This window comes from Sapajus apella, unplaced genomic scaffold, assembly GCF_009761245.1.
Source record: "Sapajus apella isolate SASKATOON/1434 unplaced genomic scaffold, GSC_monkey_1.0 scaffold16, whole genome shotgun sequence".
NCBI lineage: Eukaryota > Metazoa > Chordata > Mammalia > Primates > Cebidae > Sapajus > Sapajus apella.
Window position 1 is genome coordinate 16,552,417 of NW_022436956.1, and position 23,536 is coordinate 16,575,952.

Sequence of the window (23,536 nt, forward strand, 5' to 3'; positions counted from 1 at the left end):
GTGTAGGCCTTGGTGACAAGGATGGTTTATTTTTGGGAAAATTTGGGAGTGTGGTTTTGGGGGCCAGAGCCAAAGCTCCAAAAAAAAAAAAAAAAAAAGAAAGGGTCAAAGAATTTTTAAGATCCTCAAAATTGAGGGCAGGAGGAAGAAACTCAAAAAATCCAGAAGGAAAATTAAATTCTTGGAAAAATACTGTCAAATCCAGAAATAGATGACCCCTCTCCACTTCAGAGCTTTTGGCACGGTGTTGGGCATCTGGGAGTGGCCCCTGCAGGCTGGCACGAAATCTGAAAGGGGCAGGGGCAGGAGCTAGGATCACCTGCGATGGGAGGCTGCAGATTCTGAAGGCTTGGGGAAGCAGAGGCCCGAGGGCCACCTCCCAAAGATCACAACGTAAGCACTCGTGGCATGCTTGGAGGGAAATGTTCTCCAGACTGCGGGACCCAAGTCTGAATCACTCCCCAATGTCAGTCCCTTGGGCTGTGCTCACTGCCCAAGAAGGGGCTTTGGCACTTCCTAGAAGGGCCACAAAGGGCCAGGGATGGCAGGCACCCAGAGGTAGCACACAGACCCAGACAGAGGAGACCCCAGACACCCCTCTAAGCTGGGAACTTCCACAGAGGAGGACAAGTCACCCTGTCCCTGGAAGGCCACAGAGACCACTTGTACTGCAGAATGGTTGATGAGGTGAGGGGTACAGGGCCCCAGAGAAGACATTTCTCCTTTTCTCCCAGGCCACTGGTACCCAGCACTAAGCAGGGCCAGGTGTCGGTTACCTTGTCCCTCTCCTTCTGGATGCCTGTCTCCAAGGCCACCAGCTTCTCTTGCAGCTGGTCCACTGCCTTCTGCTCCTTCTGCAGCAGTGAACGCTCTGCCTCCCTCTCTCCCTGCAGCAGTGCCCGCTCCATTTCGGCCTGGGGGCAGACACCAGGGTCCCCGTCAAAGCAGCTGACTGTGGCCCCTCTCTGGGGCCTTCAGTTGGCCTAGGGAAGAGTCCAGCTAGGGCCTTCACGCTCACCTCTCGGGCTGACTCCTGCAGCTGCTGCTCTAGCTCCTTCACACGGACCTTAAGCTGCTCCACGCGCCCCAGCACCTGAGCCCGCTCCTCTTCCAGGGCTAGCACCTCTCCCTGGAGCTTGGTACTAGGTGCATCTTCGTGCTGGAGGGGAGGGAAGCCATCAACTGAGGAAGCCTAGAAGGCTACAGCCTTTTAGGATCAGACTAAGAGAATGGATCGCCTATTCCTCCAGTCACTTGCTGAGGAATAGCTGGACTGAGACAGGAGGCTACCCCTCCCTTTAAGGAGAGCAATAATGGCTCTGCTGAAGAGAATAAAGATTTACCACTGAGTGCCAGGCCTGGGTGGGGCCCCAAGGAAAGGCAGGTCATAAAGCATATTTATAGCTTGGAAAACTCATCAACACCTCCCTTCTCTTCCTTGTCTCATTTCTGCACCTCTGCTCTCTGTCTCTTCCCAAATTTGATCCTTCCCCTCTCTGGACCTTGGCATTCACTATCCCAGCCTCCTCTGCCCCAAGCAGGGCCAACTTCAGCCTCTGTCCTGCCCACCCCTCCATCTCACCTCCTGCTGGGTGCTCTCAGTGCTGCTGCACTCCTCCTTGAGATTTTCCTCATCTGAGCGCTCCATACTCTCCCACAGGCGTTGGGTAGCAACCCCAGGCTCCTCGCTGCTCCGCCCAGAGGCTCCTGCAAGACCTCGTGAGGGCCTTCGGCCTGCCAGTGCCAATGCTGCAGTGGCCTCCCCAATGCTGGGAAGCTCCCCAGCTTCAGGTCCCCCATCAACCCGGGTGTATTCGGCACACAGGTTCAGGATGGTCTCTAGGCGCTGGCGTTCCTGGGGAGGATGGACAGAGCAGGACATGAAGGGGAGGAGGCTGAGCCCTGGTGGAGACAGAGCCAGGTTCAGTGTCCTGTCAGGAGGGAGAGCAGGGTTACTGGGGGCTAGGGCACCAGTGTCAAGTCAGGAGAGGCCCGACCCCAAGACCCAGTGGAGGCAGAGGGAAACAGAGTGCCCCAGAAGTGGACAGGAAGAACCAGGCTGTTGTGCCACCTGTCCACGTGGCACAACAGCCTGGTTCTTCCTGCCCACTTCTGGGCCAGCCCCTTCCGTCTTCCTGTTCCTTTCTTTTTTCAATCTACCCCAGGACAGGGCTTCCTCATGGACACACAGGAACACACCAAACACATACGGAAACATACTTTTAAGCAGACTACAGACCACAATGAGACACAGATAAACTCAGGTGCTCATGCTGCCACAGGTACACACAGATTTACGGACAGAAGGACACAATGACACACCAGCACTGATGCACAGGCATACAAGGATACAACATGGGCACTGGCCCTGCATTAACAGGCAGGTACAAAGACACCAGCCCTGACATGCACAAATGCACACTGATGCACACTCACAGATAAACACAGTGTAGCACACAGACAGGTGGGCACCTCTGCAGACAGACAGGGCTGGAAAACAGACCCACGAGCCCACAGGGACCTGACACCCAGCCACAGACCCACATGGAGAAGAGGCGGACCGAGGACACAGCCCTCTTTGTCCCCACCTCAGCTCCAAGTTACACTCAGGCAGCCCTTGGCTGTTTATCAGCAGAATGGGTTACTGCCAGTCCTTAAATGCCCAAGCCCCTGAGTGAGTACTCCTGGGGCCCTACCATTTAATCCACCCCCCTCCACATACACACCCACCCAGATACAGTCACCTCTCAGGGGCCTAGGACGTAAAGAAAGAATGATACAATCACATTCCTGATCTTCATTGCCCTCTTCTGCAGGCCGACCTATATGCCTGAAGACTGGCTTGTGAGGCTCCCATGGCTCTCTAGGGTCCCTCGACCTCCTCAAGTGTCTCTCACCACTTATGATTTTGGCCATGAACCCAAACCACAGAAGTGGAGAGAAGGCTGGAGAGGTGTTCTCATACACTTACCCAGCTTCCCTTCTGTTGCTTGCCCAGTTCCATGGCAAAAAAAAAAAACAGGAACAGAGCCTCAGCACCCAGGAGGCTTGGCCAGTGCCTCCACCCCTGCTCCAGGACCCAGATAAGCAGACTGTTTGAGGTGGGAGGGGCAGGGCGGGCAGCCTTCAAGACTTAAAGTGGCAGGTGGGGCAGGTCAGGACTGGTGGTAAGGTATGTGCTTATGTGTGGGAATGGGGATGGGGAGACTGATGGAGGAGTTGGGGGAGGCTGTGCCTGCTACTCTGCCTGTGCCAGCCTCACTGCCCCCTCTCCAGGATGATACCCCAGCTTAGAATGGCCATGCATTCTCGTCTAGACCAATGCAAAAACAGTGAAGAGAAAATGCAGCAAAGACAGGATCCCACCTCATCTCGTCCTCATCCAACACAAACACACAATCCTATACCCTCATCCAAAACTGCCTCAACCTCTTCCAAAAGCATCTCCAGACGCTTCAGTTATGGTTCTCGTCAGTTCTGGTTCTCCTCCTCAAACCAATCCCAGGGTTCCTGCCCACCTCCCAAGGAACCTTGTTCTGCTTACAAGGGATAGAGAGCCGAATCCATTCTGCTATACATGGGCTCGATCGTGTACACACCAGCCAGAGCCCCATAAGCTCCCTGAGCTATCTGGGGAATCCCGGCCCCCACCCAGTGCAGATGCCATCTCCAGGACAGCTGCCCAAAGCCACACCCGGTCCCTGCACACACCCACATGCATGCACACGGACACACAGTCCTAATGACACAGGCTGGCTAACGGTCAGGCTATGGTTGTCTATCCTGCTCTGTCCCTCTTCCCTGACACCCACACTCCCAGATGATACTGCCTGGGCCAGGGCAAAAAGCTCCCAATCACCTGCCCACTTCTGGACACTTGTAGAGTGCCCAGAGAGAGGCCAAAGAGAAGCAAAAAAAGGACAAGGGGCTTTTCTAAAGAACAAGTCTCGCCAGGCATGGTGGCTCACGCCTGTAATCCTAGCACTTTGGGAGGCCAAGGTGGGTGGATCACCTGAGGTCAGGAGTTCAAGACCAGCCTGGCCATCATGGTGAAACCCCATCTTTAAAAAAAAAAAAAAAAAAAAGAACAAGTCTCAGCCGGGCGCAGTGGCTCACACCTGTAATCCCAGCACTTTGGGAGGCCAAGGCAGGTGGATCATGAGATCAGGAGATTAAGACCATCCTGGCTAACACGGTGAAACCCCGTCTCTACTAAAAATAGAAGAAATTAGACAGGCATGGTGGCACGTGCCTGTAGTCTCAGCTACTCGAGAGGCTGACACAGGAGAATCGCTTGAACCCAGGAGGTTGCAGTGAGCCAAGATTGCACCACTGCACTCCAGCCTGGCCGACAGAGACTCTGTCTCAAAAAAAAAAAAAGAACAAGTCTCAGAAAGAGTCAGATAGACAGAAGACCTGGGTTCCAATTCCAGCTCTGCCAGAACTTGCTGTGTGACCTTGGACAAATCCATTCCCCTCTCTGAGCTTCAGCCTACTCATCATCATCACCCGCTTCTCAAACTGGGAGGTGTGAGGACTTAGAGTTGGGGAGGCTGTGCCTGCCATACAATTTCCTAGGTATGTTTTCCTAGAGCTTCACTGTACTCGAGCAAACAATGTAAAATTTAATTTATACATTAAAACAAATGCTATGTTGAATAAACACAAAATTAGCAAGAATTTAAAATAAAGCCTTAGAGATTTCAAAGAACTTCTTCAGGGCACCAGAACCGTAAGATATTGATCACTAAAGTGTATCCTGAAGGTGGGGAACCTTGAGAAACCCAAGCCCTGTTTGAGGGTCCCTCCCACTCCACTAGCTGGCCTGCTCAAGCCCTGGCAGAGACCCTGCCATAGACAGTGGCAGCCTCCCTGGCACCTGCTCACCAGCCTCTCCATCTCCTGCTCCCGGAGCCGTTCTTGGCGCTGTCGCCGGTGGTACTCCAGGAGGTCGTCCTCATTGTCACTGATCTCTGTGATGCTATTTTTCCGCTCCCTTGTGACAGGCACCCGCAAGTCCCCACTGGAGAGCTTCCTTTGGACACAGGGACTCTGGCAGGGTGATGCCCCAGTAAGAGAGCCCAGACTGTAGGCTGGGCTCAGCCTGCCACTGAAGCTGCCCTTTCGGGGTGCCAGAGACTCACCCAGTGTGGGTGAGGGGCTCCGTGTCCTACGGCCCCGTGCTCCCAGCGTCAGGGAGAAGTCCTCTGGTGAAGCCCCATGGGCTCCCCAGCGCCGGGGCCGAGGACTCTCTGCTACTTCCCTGCTTAGCTTGGGATCTGGGGTGGTCCGGGTGGGCAGTGGGGAGAGAGCTCGTCGGGACAGAGATGGGCTTAAGGGGGGCAGTTCTCGCATACTGTCCAGGCCCCGCCGGCCCAGGCGGGGACTCTCAGGAGGCTGCAGGGTACGGGTGGCTAATCCATCTGAAAATGTTCGGCCCACCAGTTGGCGTGAGGGGCTGGTTGTTAGCACCCGCTCACTGCCTGGAGGCTCACGGAAAGGGCTAGGAGGGCGGTCCTGGAGTGTGCCAATCTTGTTTCGGGGAGCAGGGACTGGAGGCTGGAACTTGAGGCTGCCAGGAATGCTGCTGGGTTGACTGCGAGCACCAGAAGCTGGGTATTCACTCAGGCTGATGGCCACCACAGGCAGCTGCCCACCCAGCCGGGGGCTCTCAGTGGCTCTCCGGGCCTCCGCCAAGACAGTAGCAGCAGGGCTGTCTGTCAGCAGACCCCGGAGGCCAGGGCTGGGAGGCCTCTCATGGCCTGCTTTCCTGCTCAGCCGAGGACTCTCAGAGCGAGCACCACTTGGGCGGGACTGTGGGGGCTGCAGGGCCAGATGGTAACTAGAGGAACGGGCAGGCACCAGTGGGGGCACTGAAGGTACTGGCTCTTGCCCACTAGGTGAGTGACTGGCACAGCTTCCACTGCTGGCTGGTGAGGAGAGTGGAGAGAAGGCTGGAGAAGTGTTCTCATAGCTGGAGCCCACAGACATGGCACCGGGACTGGTTGGGGGGGACAGCAGGTAGCGCCCACCATTAGCCATCGGCGACAGTGGAGAGGTTGCGGCAGGCTTCTTGCCAGCAGCTCCAGGCTCCTCTAGCACCAATGAGTCCATGATCTCTTGCAGGTCCTTTTCAATAGAGCTCACCAGGGAACTGTGGCTGGCACAGGCTGAGGGTCCCCGTGTTGCGGGCTGTGGGGTATGGTTCCCATTCACGAGACTTTCTGACTCTGCTGGAAGGAAATACAAAGGTCTTTGACTTTGGGGAGCTGCATATGCATAAGAGCCAGGGCATTAGCCCACCTCCTCCTAGCACAATGAGGCTAAAAAGGCTCTGGGGAAGAAGCCAGGAGATCTGGGTTCTGGCACCAGCTAGCTCTGCCACTGACCGCTATGCAACCTTAGCCACATCACTTGTCCTCAGTTTCTTCTTCTGTAAAGAAAGGGAATCGGCAGGGCTTTCCTGCCTGTGGCCAGTTAACAACAATGCCAGGAACTTCTAAGCCTATTGTTGTCAATTCACCCCAAGACTAGACTCCTCCCTGCCTTGGTTTCCCCAACATCCTATATCTCTCCTCAAGAAGGGCAGGTAGACCAGGCGCAGTGGCTCATGCCTGTAATCCCAGCACTTTGAGAGGCCGAGGTAGGCGGATCACTTGAGGACAGGAGTTCGAGACCAGCCTGGCCAACATGGCAAAGCCCTTCTCTACTAAAAACAAAAAATTAGCTGGGTATGTGGCTAAGGTTGCATAGCGGTCAGTGGCACATGTCTGTAATCCCAGCTACTCAGGAGGCTCAGGCACAAGAATTGCTTGAACCCGGGAGGTTGCAGTGAGCTGAGATCACATCACTGCACTCTTGCCTGGGTGGCACAGCAAGACTGTCTCAAAAAAAAAAAAAAAAAAAGGCTGGGCACAGTGGCTCACGCCTGTAATCCCAGCACTTCGGGAGGCCGAAGCAGGCGGATCACCTGAGGTAAGGAGTTCAAGACCAGCCTGGCCAACATGGTGAAACACTGTTTCCACCAAAAATAAAAAATTAGCTGGGTGTGGCGGCAGGCTGTAGTCCCAGCTACTCAGGAGGCCGAGGCAGGAGAATCACTTGAACCCAGGAGGCAGAGGTTGCAGCAAGCCAAAATCTGGCCACTGCACTCCAGCCTAGGTGACAGAGTGAGACTCCATCTCAAAAAAAAAAAAAAAAAAAAGGGCAGGCAGGTGGACATTACACAAAGAAGATGGGTGCCTGCTGCAGAACTGGCCAGAAGTTCCAGGGCCTCCTAGACTAAAAGGACATCAAGGCCTTCCAACATAGGAACCAGAGGCCCAGTGGTTAAAAAAAAAAAAAAAAAAAGCCTCCAGGGCTGGGCAAGGGGTGTATGCTGCACCACTTTGTCCAATCAGAGGTAGGGGAGGGAGCTGGTGCTAATGGCTGCTTCCTGGAAGCCAGGCTGCCAGCAAGGAGGTGGAGCTCAACGCCTCCAATTATCCCATTAAGCCACGCCAGCAAGAGCCTGCTTTTGCCATGCCCTAGCCCTAGTCAACCATACAGGAGTCCCTGGAACCACTACCCCAAACAGCTAAGGGGGCAGCATGACAAGGCTGGGATGGGGGCAAGGTAAAATTAACTAAGGAGTCGACTGGGAACCCAGGCTTCTGAGCCTCCAGGGGACTGGAAAAGATCGAGGGTGGGGAGAAGAGAAAGGAAAACCTTTGAAAGACTGAGTTTGGGTCCAAAATTAGGGGGACTGTGTGGGATACAGTCAGGGGGTTGCCATGGATACTGGTGACCCCAGTGACCACTCACATTTCTTCAGGTCCCCAGGCTGTACACTTAGGCTGCTGCTACCACCCCACTAGGTGTACCTGACATCCGTGTCTGTCTGCCCCAGCACCTGTCATCCCATAGCCGTCTAAATGCCAGTGCAAAGTCTGAGATGATAGACCCAATAACAGCCTTCTGGTCTGCACTCCACCCCCTGTGCAGCTGGGCTGAGGGGGCCTGTGTTGGTTCCCCAGAACAATCACCAATTCTCTTCTGGGGATCAATAATTCACACACAAAATACAGCTGCTCCACTGAGTCATCAGTGGGCATGCCAAGGACCAAGAGTTGGGCGAGGCCCAAGGACATGATCCCCACTGGAGCTTACAGGGAGTTCGACCTAATGCTTCCTTCTGCCCCTCAGGATACCCTAGAGGGTGAGGCTCCCTGTGGCGACACAAGTGGGCCAGAGTTCCGCTGAGTGGCATCCTCCAGGACAGTGGGGTACAAGCTGGCAGAGCCTGCCATCCCTAAAGGCACATGATTTCCCAATTTTAGCGGCAGGACTGACTGCCTTGGTTAGCTCCCAGTGGCCCCACTGCCTGGCATTCTCCACCAGCCCATGGCAGGTGGCAGTGAGCCCAGACCTTAGGTATTGTCTTGCCCTAACACTCCAAGTGTGGCTAGAGTGAGCAAGGAGGAGGACTGCTAAAGAAACACTACCAACCCAGCCCCCGTCCCCCTAGGTACTTACCAGGAACAGGGCTGTAGGGGGGCCCAGGGGCTCGGCCCCCTGCTGGAATCATGCTCTTCATCCACTTGGCTTCAGCCGGGTGGTTAAAGCGAAGGAAGGTGGACTGACCCAGGCACAACATGCAGCCTGCAGAGAAAGCAAACACTTGGAAAGGCAGGCAGGGCTGAAGCTATCCCACCTCACAACACTAGCAGGTTCACCTTGGCTCTGAAGACTCATCCCCACCTGCTCTCAGAGGCCAAACAGTCCACACCTGACCCTGCCTGTGCTTGAGACCGGCACCTCCAGGGCTCCACAGCACAAGACAGAGTGGAAAAAGTCCCAAGATCTGAGTCCTTGTCCTAACTCCTCTTCTTACTAGCTGTGAGATCTCTGGGTGAAGTCATTTCACCTCTGAGTCTAGTTCTCTAATAAGAAAAATGGGGACAATACCACTGATCTTGCAGGGTTAACAGACAGCGTATGTGAAAGTACTCTGTTAAAATTTGTTCATGGCCGGGCGCGGTGGCTCAAGCCTGTAATCCCAGCACTTTGGGAGGCCGAGGCGGGTGGATCACGAGGTCAAGAGATCGAGACCATCCTGGTCAACATGGTGAAACCCCGTCTCTACTAAAAATACAAAAACATTAGCTGGGCATGGTGGCGCGTGCCTGTAATCCCAGCTACTCAGGAAGCTGAGGCAGGAGAATTGCCTGAACCCAGGAGGCGGAGGTTGCGGTGAGCCGAGATCGCGCCATTGCACTCCAGCCTGGGTAACATGAGTGAAACTCCATCTCAAAAAAATAAAATAAAATAAAATAAAATAAAATTTGTTCAGAGAGGCCGGGCATGGTGGCTCATGCCTGTAATCCCAGCACTTTGGGAGGCTGAGATGGGTGGATCACCTGATGTCAGGAGTTCGAGACCAGCCTGGCCAATATGGTAAAACCCCGTCTCTAGTAAAAATACAAAATTTAGCAGGGTCTGGTGGCGTGGGCCTATAATCCCAGCTACTCGGTTGGCTGAGGCAGGAGAATCACTTGAACCCGGGAGGCAGAGGCTGCAGTGAGCAGAGATCTCACCACTGCACTCCGGCCTGGGCAACAGAGCGAGACTCCATCTCAAAAAATATATATACATATGTTCAGAGAACACAGACACCCCTGTCCCCCAACCCCAATCTGTATCCATGATCCATCTATCTGCCCCTTGGCTAGAAGAGTCAGTCTGAGAGGCAACAACTTCCAGGGTCACACACACAAAAAAAGCTCTGAGATAGGGAACCAGGGGAAAAACCATGGATCAGTCAGATGATCTAGAGTGGGTCCTGAATTTGCTCCCACTCTTTATTGTTTTAGGGCCTTAGGAGAGCTGTGCTCTGTGAGTCTAGGGAGTGACCACCACCTTTCTTTCTGACTAAGCACCCTCTGCATGCTCCTTGGTCTTCACTGGCATCAAGCCAAAACTGGGCCACTGGGCCCAGCCTCAGCCAAGCACATTCCCAGGCAGTAGACGCAAGCCCAGTCCTGCCCAGGAAGTGTGAGTACATGGAGGGGGAGGGCATGTGGGAGCTGGAAAATGTAGCCAGGGGTATCAGGAGTGTGCACAGTGGCAGGTGTGCCCACAGGCGCCTAAGCGTAGCTGGCAGAACTCCACCTCCTAGCCACACCAGGTGCTCAAGGGCTCCTGCAGAAGATGCTATGTTTGGAGAAGCCAGAGCCCTGTTGCTCTTTTACCACCAACCCTTCCAATTTGTCCACACCCCTGGCCCCTAGCCTCAGCCTCCAGTCTACCCAATCTGGTGCCACTTGGCACCTCAAGCTTCACGCCAGTTTGAGCTAAGACTGGCAGAGAAGTCTACATTCCTGGACGCTGAGACAGTTTAGCTCAGGCAGGCTGCAAGGGCAAGGGGCATCCCAGGCCACGTGGGTACCCTGGCAGGTCCCCTACGGAGAAGCTCGGAAGCCTGTTCCTGGGATCCTGGGCATTGCTCAGGTTGGGGGTTTAGTAGGCTGAGAAGCCCACGCAGATAACCATAGTGGATAACGCCACTCACTATCCTGGCATACACAAAGGCCCTCCCAGACAGCCAGACACCAACAATTCTAAAGGAGAGAGGGGGAGCCTTCCCTGTCAAATCACCAGAGAAGAGGATCCCAGAGTATTCATAACGGGAATAAATAATAGCCAACCACACCGTCCACCTAATTACAACAACAGCTATTTCAGAAAGAGCCCTGTCAAGCCCCTCCTCCTCCTTTTAGTCATTTAACAAGCTTATCAGTGATGAGTTCACAGGGTCTAGACAGACCCACTCAACCCAGGGTTGTGGGTGGTAGGCATCAGGAGCCTGACCACCAGTCCAGGCTGGGAAGGAGGTGGGGAGCCTGGGTGGATTCCAGGCCAGTAGTGTCAGGCCCACCCAAGAAGGATGTAGGCATCTAGAGACCCTCCACTTGGGCCCCTATAGCGGTGTGTTTTCTGCCCCCTCCTCAGCCCTTCACCTTCCCCCACATAAGGGGGTGTGGCCTTGCTGCCTTTGGGCTATAAATAGTGATGCCAGGCAGCAGAGCTGGATCCGTATTAATAGAGCGGGCAGGAGGGCAGGAGGACTGAGAGCAGCCCAGCTCCTGCCCAAATTAACTTTCTATTTGCATGCAAGGGCCTCAGCCATTGCCCCAATACTGGCCCCTACAGCCTATAGGGGTCTGGCCAGCCTGTTTCTAGGATGAAGCCTCCTCTCTGCCCACTCCCACCCCATGCTCCCAAAGGCCAGCCCTTTCAGGGAGCCCAGGAACCCCTGCCCATCCTGCCAAAGTCATGGTCAGTGTCCCCCATGCCCAGAGGTGATCAGGGCCCAGTTGTGTGCAGGTGGGTGGAGGAGCTGCACATCTGGAGGGAAAAATTAGGCGAAGGAGAAGGTGAATCCTGTCTCTCAAAGATGCAGAGGAGAAACAGCAACACAAACAGGCTCACACTCATACACACATAGTAACACAACAGACTCATGGGCATGCATGCTCACACTCTCAGAGCTACTGTCACTGCCCTCCTGGTCACACAAATAGAATGGACTGGCCAAAGGGAGGCTGAGTGAAGGGAATATGGGAGGAAGGGCCTTGGTCCTTCCTAGCAGAGAACCTCCTTGGCCATAAGGTAGACTCCCTCATTCTAACCAGGACCCTTTAACGCCATCTGAGGAAGGGGGGTCCCAAGGAGGGGACTGTTGGAGCGCTGGGGAAGATAAGGTCTACCCGGCTGAGAAGTGCCCCCAAGCCCAGAATCCCCATTTAGAAATGTTCGGGGAATACACACAATCGAGTCTCACCGACTCAAGCTCCCAAAGAGGGTCAGGGGACCCCATGCCCCTCCTCCCGCCCACCCTCCTCAAGACGCCCCTCCCAGCCGGAGCTTCTCCAAGCTTGGCTGCTTGGGGGCTGTGGCTGGCCCGGGGCTGAGGACTCACCGCCGAACCCGGACCTCCGGACCGCTCGCCCCCGATAGCTCAGGCCCTCCAGGTGCCCGGCCCGCCCGGGGCCTTTGAGGGGGCGGGCCGACCTCCCGAGCCGCCGGCTCCAGGCTCGGAGCGAGCAGCGAGGCACCGAGCAGCCGCCAATGCCCAGGGAGGGGCGGGCCGGCCACCAGCGGCGGGGGAAGGGAGCCAGGGAGGGAGGGACAAAGGAGAGGAGGAGGGGAAGAGGAAGTGATGGAGGAGAAGAGTGGGGAGCTGGATGGAGAGGGCGGGGCGGGAGGATGCAGCAAGGGAACCAGCTTGGGATCCTGCACTGGGGGCAGGAAGAAAAGTGGGGCGGGAAGGAAAGGTTCAAGGGAGGTGACTGAGTGAAGGAAAGGTGAAAGGTAAATATAGAGGCCAGAGAGTGAAAAGCCAGGAGGCAGGAGTGAGGCCAAGCAAAGGACAGGGTCTCATTCCCAGCCCCCTGCAGTAAGAGGTCAGTAGCAGCCGGGCTGGCCCGCTGTATCACCTTGGGCCAGTCGCACCCTGTGGCCTAATCTGGCTTCATAATCTACGGAATGTCAGCTCTGACATTCCATGGATCCATATCTGAGGGAGAGAGGGAGAGGAAAAGAGCAGGGGCTCTACAGGATCCTGCTAGGTCACTCTGTCCTGCTCTGGCCCTCAAGCTGCCACTGTAACAAGGTCATCCTGGGCTGGGAGTTCAGGCCAAGGCAGTTCTCTGTACAAGGCAAGCACTCAGCCCAGCTCCTGTCTCCACCCTAAACACCTCCTCTTCCGTCCCCACTCCCCGTAGCTCAACCCATGACCCAGAGTGGACCAAGGCCCTGCCCTTTCCAGCCACCCCACTTCCCGAGCCCCTGGAAGCCAGCCCACGCCCCAGCCACAACCTCCAGTTGTGCTAGACCCAGCAAAGAGCCCTCAGACCCCAATAAGGTACCCATCCTACTTCGGAAACAGGTATCTGGAGCCCCCAGGATCAGGCTGAGATTCTGAGTCAGACCTAAGTTTTTGTTTTTTGTTTTGTTTTGAGATGAAGTTTCACTCTTGTTGCCCAGGCTGGAGTGCAATGGCACGATCTTGGCTTACTGCAACCTCCACCTCCCGGGTGCAAGCAATTCTCTTGCCTCAGCCTCCCGAGTGGCTGGGACTACAGGCATGTGCCACCATGCCCAGCTAATTTTGTATTTTTAGCAGAGAAGAGGTTTCTCCATGTTGTTCAGGCTGGTCTTGAACTCCCGACCTCAGGTGATCCACCCGCCTCAGTCTCCCAAAGTGCTGGGATTACAGGCATGAGCCACCGCATCCAACCCAGGCAGGTATTAATACCTACCATCCAGCCAGGTTCCCCAGAGAGTTCCTCTTGTTCCAGGGACCTGGCCTCTGCACACCAGAGTCTTATGGGACACACTGTATGCACTCAGCAGCTCACACAGCCTGACACAGTGTCTCTCAGATACACACCAACACTTGCTCAGTCCCACTGACACTACCTCAGCTCTGCATGCTTTGAGTCACACAGAGGTCCTCATCAAACACACTCTCTGTCTCTCACACACCTTTATTCTCATGCACACATCCCCCCAGACAACTCCTTTTAGTTACACACTCACCCAGGCATAGCTTTCCTTTCACTCAGTCCCTGGAGAAACTCTTAAATAAAATCAACCTCTTAGATGAATAATCAGGCAAGTTTTCCATTCTTGCTGAACAGACCACTAGCCCACTCACCCACGCTGCCAACTATATGTGTGCACATGCACGTGCTCACCTGTGTACATGCATCTTACTCCCTATTCCCTTCTTTTTATTTTTTTTCTGAGATGAAGTCTCGCTTCATCACCCAGTCTGGAGTGCAGCGGCGTGATCTTGGCTCACTGTAACTTCTGCCTCCTGGATCCAAGCAGTTCTCCTGTGTAGCCTCCCGAGTAGCTGGGACTACAGGCAGCTGCCACCACACCCAGCTAATTTTTTTTTTTTTTTTTTTTTTTTTTTACAGAGTTTTTACCTGTCTCCAGAAACTAGGCTGGAGTGCAGTGGTACAATCTTGGCTCACTGAAATCTCCGCCTCCTGGGTTCAAGCAATTCTCCTGCCTCAGCCTCCTGAGTAGCTGGGACTAGCGCATGCCACCATGCCCGGCTAATTTTTGTATTTTTTAATAGAAATGGGGTTTCACCATGTTGGCCAGGATGGTCTTGATCTCTTGACCTCGTGATCTGCCTGCCTAAGCCTCCCAAAGTGCTGGGATTACAGGTGTGAGCCACCGCGCCAGGCCAATTTTTGTATTTTTAGTAGGGACAGGGTTTCACCTTGTTGGTCAGGCTGGTCTCAAACTTCTGCCCTCAGGTGATCCACCCACCTCGGCCTCCCAAAGTGCTGGGATTACAGGCGTGAGCCACTGCGCCCAGCCTCTTATTCCCTTCTGAGGAAAAAGGAAGAACCATATAGGGTCAAATGCAAAATGAGGGGAAGCTTTAAAAAAAAATCTCTTCAGGAAGAGTGATTCATCAGTCTGGAAACTGTGATGGCCAGCTGGATAGACCTAAGCAGACACAGAGGATGCCCGCCAATGAGAAATAGGGCAGGAGGCAGACACAAATAAGTCAGAAACTGGGAGCCTTCGCTCTGCCCTCCTTCCTTTGAGCTTTATTAGTCAAGATCGTTATCAGTCTCATAACAGAAAAAGCTTGAAGGTTCCACTCCCAATTTACAGATGGAATAACTGGGTGGGAAAAGAAGTGGCTCTGGATCCCAGAGAGGCAGCTGGATAACGAGGGAATCCTGGCTCCCCACCACACTCCTCTGCTGGCCCTCACACAAGCCCCCACAGCTTAGGGAATTAAGGAGACTGGAGACCAGGGCTCGGAGGAAATGCTAGGAGTGGATGGGGACCTACTGTCTAGACAGCCTGGGCCCTGAGCTGGTGGCTTTCTCGGTCCTCCCCTGCTTGGTTCCCTCCCAGATCTTTCATGTGGTCTGTCGCTGTGGTCCCAGGGCGGGGCAGCCTAGACCCAGATTGAGATTCCTCCTCATTCCCTTGGTCCTATTCCCAGCTCCACCCCTTGCTCTGTAGAGAAGAGGGCAGCGTAGGAGGTGCCAAGATGCCCGGGTACAGGGGTGGAATCAGGACCTTCCTGGCTCCCTCACTTCATGCTCCTATGTTCATAGCTGTGTGCTAAAGGTTGGCATCTGTTTTCTGCCCGCCTCTCCCTTCCCCTGGCCCAGGCGTATTCCTGCTGGAAGAGCCTGTCACTGCCATCTCTGCTTGTCATGAAGTGTGTCTATCCAAGTTGCCTATGGCTGGGCACAGTGCCCAGAATGATGCATCTAAGGCCAAAGCAGGCTCCTTGTTATTCCCAGGGTAGTCCTTGTTTTTCAAAGAAGAGGGTCCCCTCTACAAGGCCAGATTAGGGGAACAAGGCAGGGAAATGTCTTGTATATATGCCCAGAGGTAGGCATATGACCAGTGAGGTCTCATATACACACAGGAGTATACACACAGACATTTTGGTACCGTCAGTCCTGAGTTCACCCTTCCCGCCCACTTGAACACGCTAATCCACACAAGGAAAGACACAAACACAGAGATTCAAAAGCCCAGAGTCACAAATACATCCGGAGATACATAAACACACTCCAGTTACACAGACACACAGAGATAGCACATGCACCCTCGAGCCACCCAGTTTCCAGGGAAACGCACTCCCAAGAATGTCCGGAGTGGGGCCAGGAAGGGCTGGGCTTGGTGCCTTGCTCCAGAGATGAGACAAGGAAACCCTCAGCTCCTGGAGCCCAGGGGAGGGGGCGGACTGGGGAGAAGAACACCCATTCCTTTGTGCCTCTGCCTACCCCTCCACAGGCTGCCAAGCTTCTGAGACAGGCGAGCCTAGACAAGAAGGCTCTGGGGGTTGGGGAGAGAAAATGGGAAGGGGTTTGGGGTCAGAAGAGAGTGGGAGGGTACATACTTGGCAGGGGAGGCCTCTGGCTGGAGAAGAGTCAGGGGGGTCACTGGGGCCACAGGAAATGCTTCAGAATTCCATCTCGGCCCCAGGCTCTCCCTCTTCTCAGGGAGCTAAATGATGCACTGGAAAGACTGGACAACAGAAGCACACCCTGCTCACAACATGCAGGGTAATGGTGCGCTTACCACTGATTGTGATGGGTCTGGGGCTGGGGTGGTGAGTGCTGGGCCTTCTTTGAACTTTGCCCTGCCTCTCCTTGCTGCTCTCTTGTCTCATCTCCAAACTCCCAAATCTTACAGAAGATGCTCTCTCTGAGACTGAACAGGACTGTCAGGAACCCGCTGCCATCGTAGCCCAGGGGTTCCTCCTCTCATCCAAAGTCAGAGACCTTGAAGCCTTGGAGAAGGCAAGGTCCTGCCTGCTGCTGCTGGTGGACCTGCCTCCCTGAAGTCAGTTGTCCATGCCCTGCCCCCTACCCAAGGGCAGGAAGCAATGACTGGGGAAAGGTCAGGTCTCCTGGATCAGCTGTGAAGGGAGGTAACACTGAAAGGTCCTAAGGGGGATGAAGAGGAGAGGAGATAGTGGAGTGAAAGTGAGTAGGATGGCCACTTCCAAGGGGCTTCTAGGCAGTAAGAGCCCTCAGAAAACAATGCCAGGGCCTCAGAGCCAGGCTTAGCCCAAAGTTCCTGTCCTCCTGTTAACCTTTGACCTCACCTCTAACCCCCACCCAAATCTGCTTTTCTCATTCTCCTAATCTGACAATTCACTGTATGAATTGATGCCCAGAACCCTGTTTCCAAGATGAGCACACCTGGTCTGTCAAAGTGCCACCTGGGCCAACCGCTTACCTGCCTGGTGACCATAGTAATTAGGGGCCTAGTTTTTATTTATTTATTTTTTATTTATTTATTTATTTATTTATTTTTATTTTTTTTTTTTGAGGTGGAGTTTCGCTCTTGTTGCCCAGGCTGGAGTGCAATGGCACGATCTCGGCTCACCGCAACCGCCGCCTCCTGGGTTCAGGCAATTCTCCTGTCTCAGCCTCCTGAGTAGCTGGGACTACAGACACGCGCCACCATGCCCAGCTAATTTTTTGTAGTTTTAGTAGAGACGGGGTTTCACTATGTTGACCAGGATGGTCTCGATCTCTTGACCTTGTGATCCACCCGCCTCGGCCTCCCAAAGTGCTGGGATTACAGGCTTGAGCCACGGCGCCCGGCCCAGTTTTTATTTATTATTATTATTTTGTTGTTGTTGTTGAGATGGAGTCTCACTCTGTTGCCTAGGCTGGAGTGCGATGGCATCATCTCAGCTCACTACAACCTCTGAAGTGATTCAAGTGAATCACTCGGGTTCAAGTGATTCTCCTGTCTCATCCTCCTGAGTAGCTGGGATTACAGGCATGCATCACCATGCCCGGATAATTTTTGTATTTTTGGTAGAGACAGGGTTTCACCATGTTGGCCAAGCTGTTCTTGAACTCCTGACCTCAAGTGATCTGCCCTCCTCGGCCTCCAAAGTTCACAGGCATGAGCCACCATACTCATCTAGGGGCCTAGTTTTTAGAGCTACCTTACACAACAGTATGTAACCCATTGCTACTGTCAGCAGTCTTGTAACAGGAGCAGGCACGCCCTCAGATTCTGCCCTTGCCCCATCCCCATTGGGAAGTATTGTCCTCCCCTCCAGCTTCTCAAAACAACTTCCTCTTGGCATCATGGAACAATGCCATTGATACCCACTCACTGCTCTTCCAATTGCTCTTCCCCAACAACCACTAACAACCCCACCATGCCCCAGGCCCTCTGATGGCAGGAATCAGAGCCTCTTCTCTCCCCATAGTAGACGGAGGCAGGTTGGGAGTCACCAGAGAAGAAAAGCAGGTTCAAAACATGTCTGGATACTGAAAGAGTTTGGGATGTTGTTTAGCCACATCTAGATGTACCTGAGCACTCCATTCCCAGTAGGGCCACTCAGGCAGTAACCAGGGCAACCACCACAGCCAGCCTCCACTGAGCCTAACACACACAAGCCTTTAAACAGAGGCCCCCTCCCTCTGGAAGTGTCCAGCCTTACCCTGAGTGAGCCGGGTAGGCTGCCGGACAGGGAGCCCGTCAATAGTGCAGGCATTGCCACAGGGGTAGAGGGTGAGGGTGCCCCGCAGGTTCTCGATGTAGCAGTGCTCTGGAGCCAGGCCTGGGCCCTGTAGTGAGATGTCTCTGGCTGCAGAGCCAATCACCGTCCTCCCTGGAGACAAGAGGCAAACTGAATCAGAGGGGTTGTCCAGGGTAAGGAGGCTGTGACAGGGCAAGGAAGGCCACAGTGGAAATACATTTCTACCTTTTACTCCAGGGAGAATCTCTGCCCACCACTGGCCACCCCTACTGGGCCCCTGAGCCTGGTCTACACAGTAAATGATAGAAACTCTTCTCAAAAAGAGAAAATTCTGCCTATGAATGGGAGGCCCAGAGATGGGAAGGCCCAGGTAGCACAAGTTAGGACGCAGACTCCACAGATGGAGAAGGAAGACCGCTTTTCTGCAGATCTTCCCTTATTCTCCCACCTGCCTCTCCCTATTGTCCTTTCTACTTTCTCCCCTTCATCCTACTCCTCCTTTCTTCTAAATCTCCCTTTCTCTCCTTCTTCTCTCCCCTGCTTCTGCTACCTGCAATACTACCTCTCCCTCACTAACCTCTCTCTTCAGTCCAGCCTCTCCCCGAACTGTAGCAAGAACAGCCCCTCCCCCAGCAGAGCCCCTGTGACTGGTATTTGGAGAATGTGGAGAATGTAGTATCACCCAGGCAACAAGTGCAGCCGGGAGAGGAGAGAGGGAGGGCAGAAGCTGAAAGGTGAAGGGGGCCATGCCAGGGCCTTATCTTGGGAGATCTTGCCCCTGACTCCCATCTCTCCATTCTCCACCTGCAGTATAGCCTCCCATGCCAGACATGCCCTGGAGTGGGGCCCTCTTTCTTCTTGGCCACATTGCTTACTAAGAGCAATATGCTTTCCTGTTTTTGTTTTGTTTTTTTTTTTTTTGAGAAGGAGTCATGCTCTGTCGCCCAGGCTGGAGTGCAGTGGCACAATCTTGGCTCAATGCAACTTCCACCTCCCGGGTTCAAGTGGTTCTCCTGCCTCAGCCTCCCAAGTAGCTGGGACTACAGGCACATGCCACCATGCCCGGCTATTTTTTTTTTAATTATTATTTTTTAGTAGAGACGGGGTTTCACAAGGCCGGGCGCGGTGGCTCACGCCTGTAATCCCAGCACTTTGGGAGGCCGAGGCGGGTGGATCACGAGGTCAAGAGATCGAGACCATCCTGGTCAACATGGTGAAACCCTGTCTCTACTAAAAATACAAAAAATTAGCTGGGCATGGTGGCGTGTGCTTGTAATCCCAGCTACTCAGGAGGCTGAGGCAGGAGAATTGCCTGAACCCAGGAGGCGGAGGTTGCGGTGAGCCGAGATCGCGCCATTGCACTCCAGCCTGGGTAACAAGAGCGAAACTCCGTCTCAAAAAAAAAAAAAAAAAAAGAGACGGGGTTTCACTATGTTTGCCAGGCTGGTCTTGAACTCCTGACCTTGTGATCCATCCCCCCTCAGCCTCCCAAAGTGCTGGGATTACAGGCATGATGATGCCTGCCCATAATTTTTGTATTTTTAGTAGAGATGGGGTTTCACCATATTGGCCAGGCTGGTCTCGAACTCCTGACCTTGTAATCCACCTGCCTTGGTCTCCCAAAGAGCTGGGATTACAGGCATGAGCCACCGTGCCTGGCCTCTCCTCCTTTTTTCTAAGCTGATCTTTAAGCCCAGTCATGGAACCAGATTAGCTATCCAGGAAGTCAGGCAGTCTGGGGAGGCAGAGACAAGGGAAGCAAGCTGGTGGGGTGGGAGGCCAGCATGGCCACCAGACAGTAGAACGACCCCAACACATGCATGAGCTGGGCCTCCAGAGCAGGAATGCCTATAAGGACAGAGGCATGGCAAGTGGGACACCGTGTCCATACTTACCTTCCTCCAGCGGCAGGAGGGTGATGGCTGTGCTGAGTCGTCCACTGCCCAGGCTCACCAGGTGGGGTTTGTCCGTTTGCACTTTCAGCCCTTTGCCTGTCTCAATCAGGTCCAAGGGTCCTTTCTGTAGGTAGTAGGGGTGGAGGACGAGCATCATTAGACTCCAGGCCAGCACCTTACCACCCTAAACCTATCACACCAGCACTCTCTTCAGCCCTTGCCCCTCTCCTAAGGGCTCTGAGGGTGATGAAAGGCTTAGCACAAAATCTTACACAGAGCATTATTCCACTAAATTGTAATTAGATCTGAATCTAGGACACTAACTCGTCCCACTGGATTTATTTCAAGTCTTGGCTTAACTGTCCCTCTTGTCTATTAAAACAGAAGCAAGGAGAAAGGGATGGGGGATGGGGGTAGCATTTGATAAGCAGGAGGGATACTCTAGAGGAGGGCCAGTCAGGCTCCCTGAAGACTCGTCCATGGCTATCCACTTGGCCATTGCTTGCCCCTGCTAAGCTCAAGTATAGGGAAGACAGAGGCAAGGATCAAGGAGAGTGATACAGCCCAGGGTCAATCTGTAAACTGCTTTATGGCTTTCCATGGGTAGTTTCTGGGTGAACTAATTAACCTGATTCAAATAAAGACTGAGCTGTTAATAGGCTTGGGATCTGGGGAAGGGGAGAGAGGAACAGAATTGCTACTTTCATCCTTGGGCTGGGACCGCAAGCAGGTAGAAGAGCTGATCCCATCCCCACTATATCTCTCTTGCCTCACGGCCCTGATCCCACTCACCTGTACCATGGTCTGGGTCTTGCATCCAGGGCCTATTTGGTTCCTATTGAGAGTGTCCATGGTCCTAAGGCTCCAGAGCTCCTAATGACACAGCAGAAAGCCAGTGAGTGGGGAGGCCAGGGCAGAAGAGGGAAAGAAGAAGGTTCTGTGGTAGGGTTCTCAGGGCAGAGGTAGCACCAGTCACCATCATTCCCCAGATGCTCATGATGATGGCAGGTAGAGGCAGCTAAAGAGCTTGGGTGGGAGTTGTCCAGGAGCAGTGCCAGGTCTCCAGCCACAGCATGGATACTATACCACACCAGTCCTGCCCCTTGCCACACTGTAAGCTCAAACAGTCCCATAAGGCCCAATCTATACTTCTGTGTTTTCTTGCCCTATGCTACTCAGAACCCAGGTTTTGACAGCGGAAGACCCTTGACCATGTGGAGCCTTAAGCAGGGTGGGGAAAATCTACCACAGAGGGAGAAGCAGCAAGGAAGCCCCTTCAAAGACCCTGGTAGCCAGAGGGCCCCCAGGTAGGTGGCAGGGCTAAAACAGGACCTCCCTTCTGTAAACCTTCATTCTCCTCTTTGCCCTTTGTCTCTTTCCCCAGGGGTCTAGTAGGATGTTTTCTTAAAGGAGACACAAAAGAAAAACTCAGCCACTCCTGCTATCTCCAGATGTCTCAACTCCTACATCTTTTCTTCCACAGAAAGCAACTTCAACCCAAAAGAAACAGCTGAAAAATTAAAACCAAAAAAATTTAGTGGTAATTAATACTGGGAATATTGGGCTTTTAACTCTTGGGTTCTTTTTTTTTTTGAGACAGACTTTCACTCTTATTGCCCAGGCTGGAGTGTGATGGCATGATCTCAGCTCACCACAACCTCCGCCTCCCTGGTTCAAGTGATTCTCCTGCCTTGACCTCCCGAGTACCTGGGATTACAGGCATACACCATCATACCTGGCTAATTTTTGTATTTTTAGAAGAAATGGGGTTTCTCCATGTTGGTCAGGCTGGTCTCGAACTCCTGACCTCAAGTGATCCGCTCACCTCAGCCTCCCAAAGTTCTGGGATTACAGGCGTGAGCCACTACACCCGGCCTAACTCTTGGGTTCTTTTTTTTTTTTTCTTTTCTTTCTTTTTTTTTTTTTTTTTTTTGACAGATTTTTCCAGAGCCAGAACTTGAATCCTCCCACCACCACCCCGCCGCCCCTCGCCCACCACCCATCTCTCTCCCCCTGGCTCATGTTTTTGGCACCTGAGATGTGAGGACCTTTGTGTACTAATGTGTGCCCCCATGCCCATCCCTTGGCCAACTAGCTAAGCTGAGAAACTTCCCACTTGCTGCTGAAATGCTACTGGAGAAAGCTAAGAGTGTGGCTGAGGGTTAAGGAGACAGACCCAGGGAAGCAGGGTTTCCCTCCACTCTCTCTTCAAGCCAGGGGACTTGGAAAGGAAGTAGGGGCAGCAGCCAGCATTCCAAGGAGTGTCTGACCCTGGCAGTGGGTCCCGAGGACCTTAGCTATGACATACTAAATTTACCCTCCAAGCTTCCACCCTTCCGGACCTGGACTGCATCATCTCCGTCACCATTTCCACCGAAGCTGGCGGAAGAGAGGCCGGAACACAGGCTGGGGCCCACCCCAAGACTGCCAGGGAAGAGGGGAGGAAAACACTATTAACCTATGCAAAGCCCCAAGCTGGCCTGGCATCTCCCCAGGATTCCTGGCCATGGAGAATAATTTCCAAGGACAAAGACTGCAGTACTGCTTCCTGAGACTCAGGGAAATCCCTCACCATTTTCAGAGGGAGGAGAGGCAAGAGAGTGGGTTGGGAATGGGGAGTTTATGAAAAAGAGGGGTTAAGAAAAACAAAATAATAAATAATGGTGAAGGAGAAACATCATCCTTTGGTAGAAAGAACTTTAGACTGGGATACATAAAGCCTTATATTCCACTCTGACTTTATTTATTTAATAGCTATAAGATCCTCGACAAGTTATTTAACTTCTCTGATTGTCAAGTCATTATTCTATAAAACTAGATTAATGAAAAAAAGAAAGACTGAATCAGTGCCTGCCTGGGGCTAGGGGTGGAATGCGGAGTGACTGTAAAAGGACACAGATTTGGTGGGGGAAGGGGAGGGAATGTTTTCAGATTAAATCGTGATGATGATTGCACAGTTCTGTAAATATACGAAAAGTATTTGAATTGCATACTTAAATTGGGTGATGTTATAGTATATAAATTATACCTCATTAAAGCTGTCAGTTTTTTTTTTTTTTTTGAGACGGAGTTTCACTCATGTTACCCAGGCTGGAGTGCAATGGCGTGATCTCGGCTCACTGCAACCTCCGCCTCCTGGGTTCAGGCAATTCTCCTGCCTCAGCCTCCTGAGTAGCTGGGATTACAGGCACGCACCACCATGCCCAGCTAATTTTTTGTAGTTTTAGTAGAGACGGGGTTTCACCATGTTGACCAGGATGGTCTCGATCTCTTGACCTCGTGATCCACCCGCCTCGGCCTCCCAAAGTGCTGGGATTACAGGCTTGAGCCACCGCGCCCGGCCTAAGCTGTCAGTTTTTTTAAAAGGACTGTCTGAACATTCAGGTATTATATTAAATGACATTCTGTGAAAGCGAAGCACTATAAAAATGCCATCTATTATTATGAGCTGTGTGACTTTGAGCCAGGCACTTCACCTGCCTGGGCCTTGGTTCATTCATCTATGACATTGGAGTATTTGTCACGATCGCCATGTGGGGCAGCTGTGGTGTGCTCATTTATTTACAACGAAGAACTTCAAGTGGAGATAAATATT

At 53.2% G+C, this 23,536-nt stretch overlaps 1 protein-coding gene across 22 annotated transcripts in view; it reads right to left on the reverse strand.

Annotated features, from left to right (window-relative positions):
- Positions 1 to 23,536, reverse strand: part of PHLDB1 (pleckstrin homology like domain family B member 1) — a 52,928-nt gene that overhangs the window by 24,977 nt on the left and 4,415 nt on the right. For 19 of the 22 annotated variants that reach the window (XM_032285288.1, XM_032285290.1, XM_032285291.1 and 16 more), the window contains exons 2-9: positions 20,734 to 20,814; positions 19,942 to 20,065; positions 18,008 to 18,178; positions 8,515 to 8,640; positions 4,888 to 6,233; positions 1,583 to 1,855; positions 1,019 to 1,159; positions 777 to 914 (exon numbers count right to left, since the gene is read on the reverse strand). In XM_032285288.1, coding sequence (XP_032141179.1) covers positions 777 to 914; positions 1,019 to 1,159; positions 1,583 to 1,855; positions 4,888 to 6,233; positions 8,515 to 8,640; positions 18,008 to 18,178; positions 19,942 to 20,065; positions 20,734 to 20,793 — 2,379 coding nt within the window. In that variant the 5' untranslated portion in view covers positions 20,794 to 20,814. The remainder of the gene's footprint in view (positions 1 to 776; positions 915 to 1,018; positions 1,160 to 1,582; positions 1,856 to 4,887; positions 6,234 to 8,514; positions 8,641 to 18,007; positions 18,179 to 19,941; positions 20,066 to 20,733; positions 20,815 to 23,536) is intronic. The other 3 variants (XM_032285289.1, XM_032285284.1, XM_032285300.1) reach the window with 2 other exon arrangements.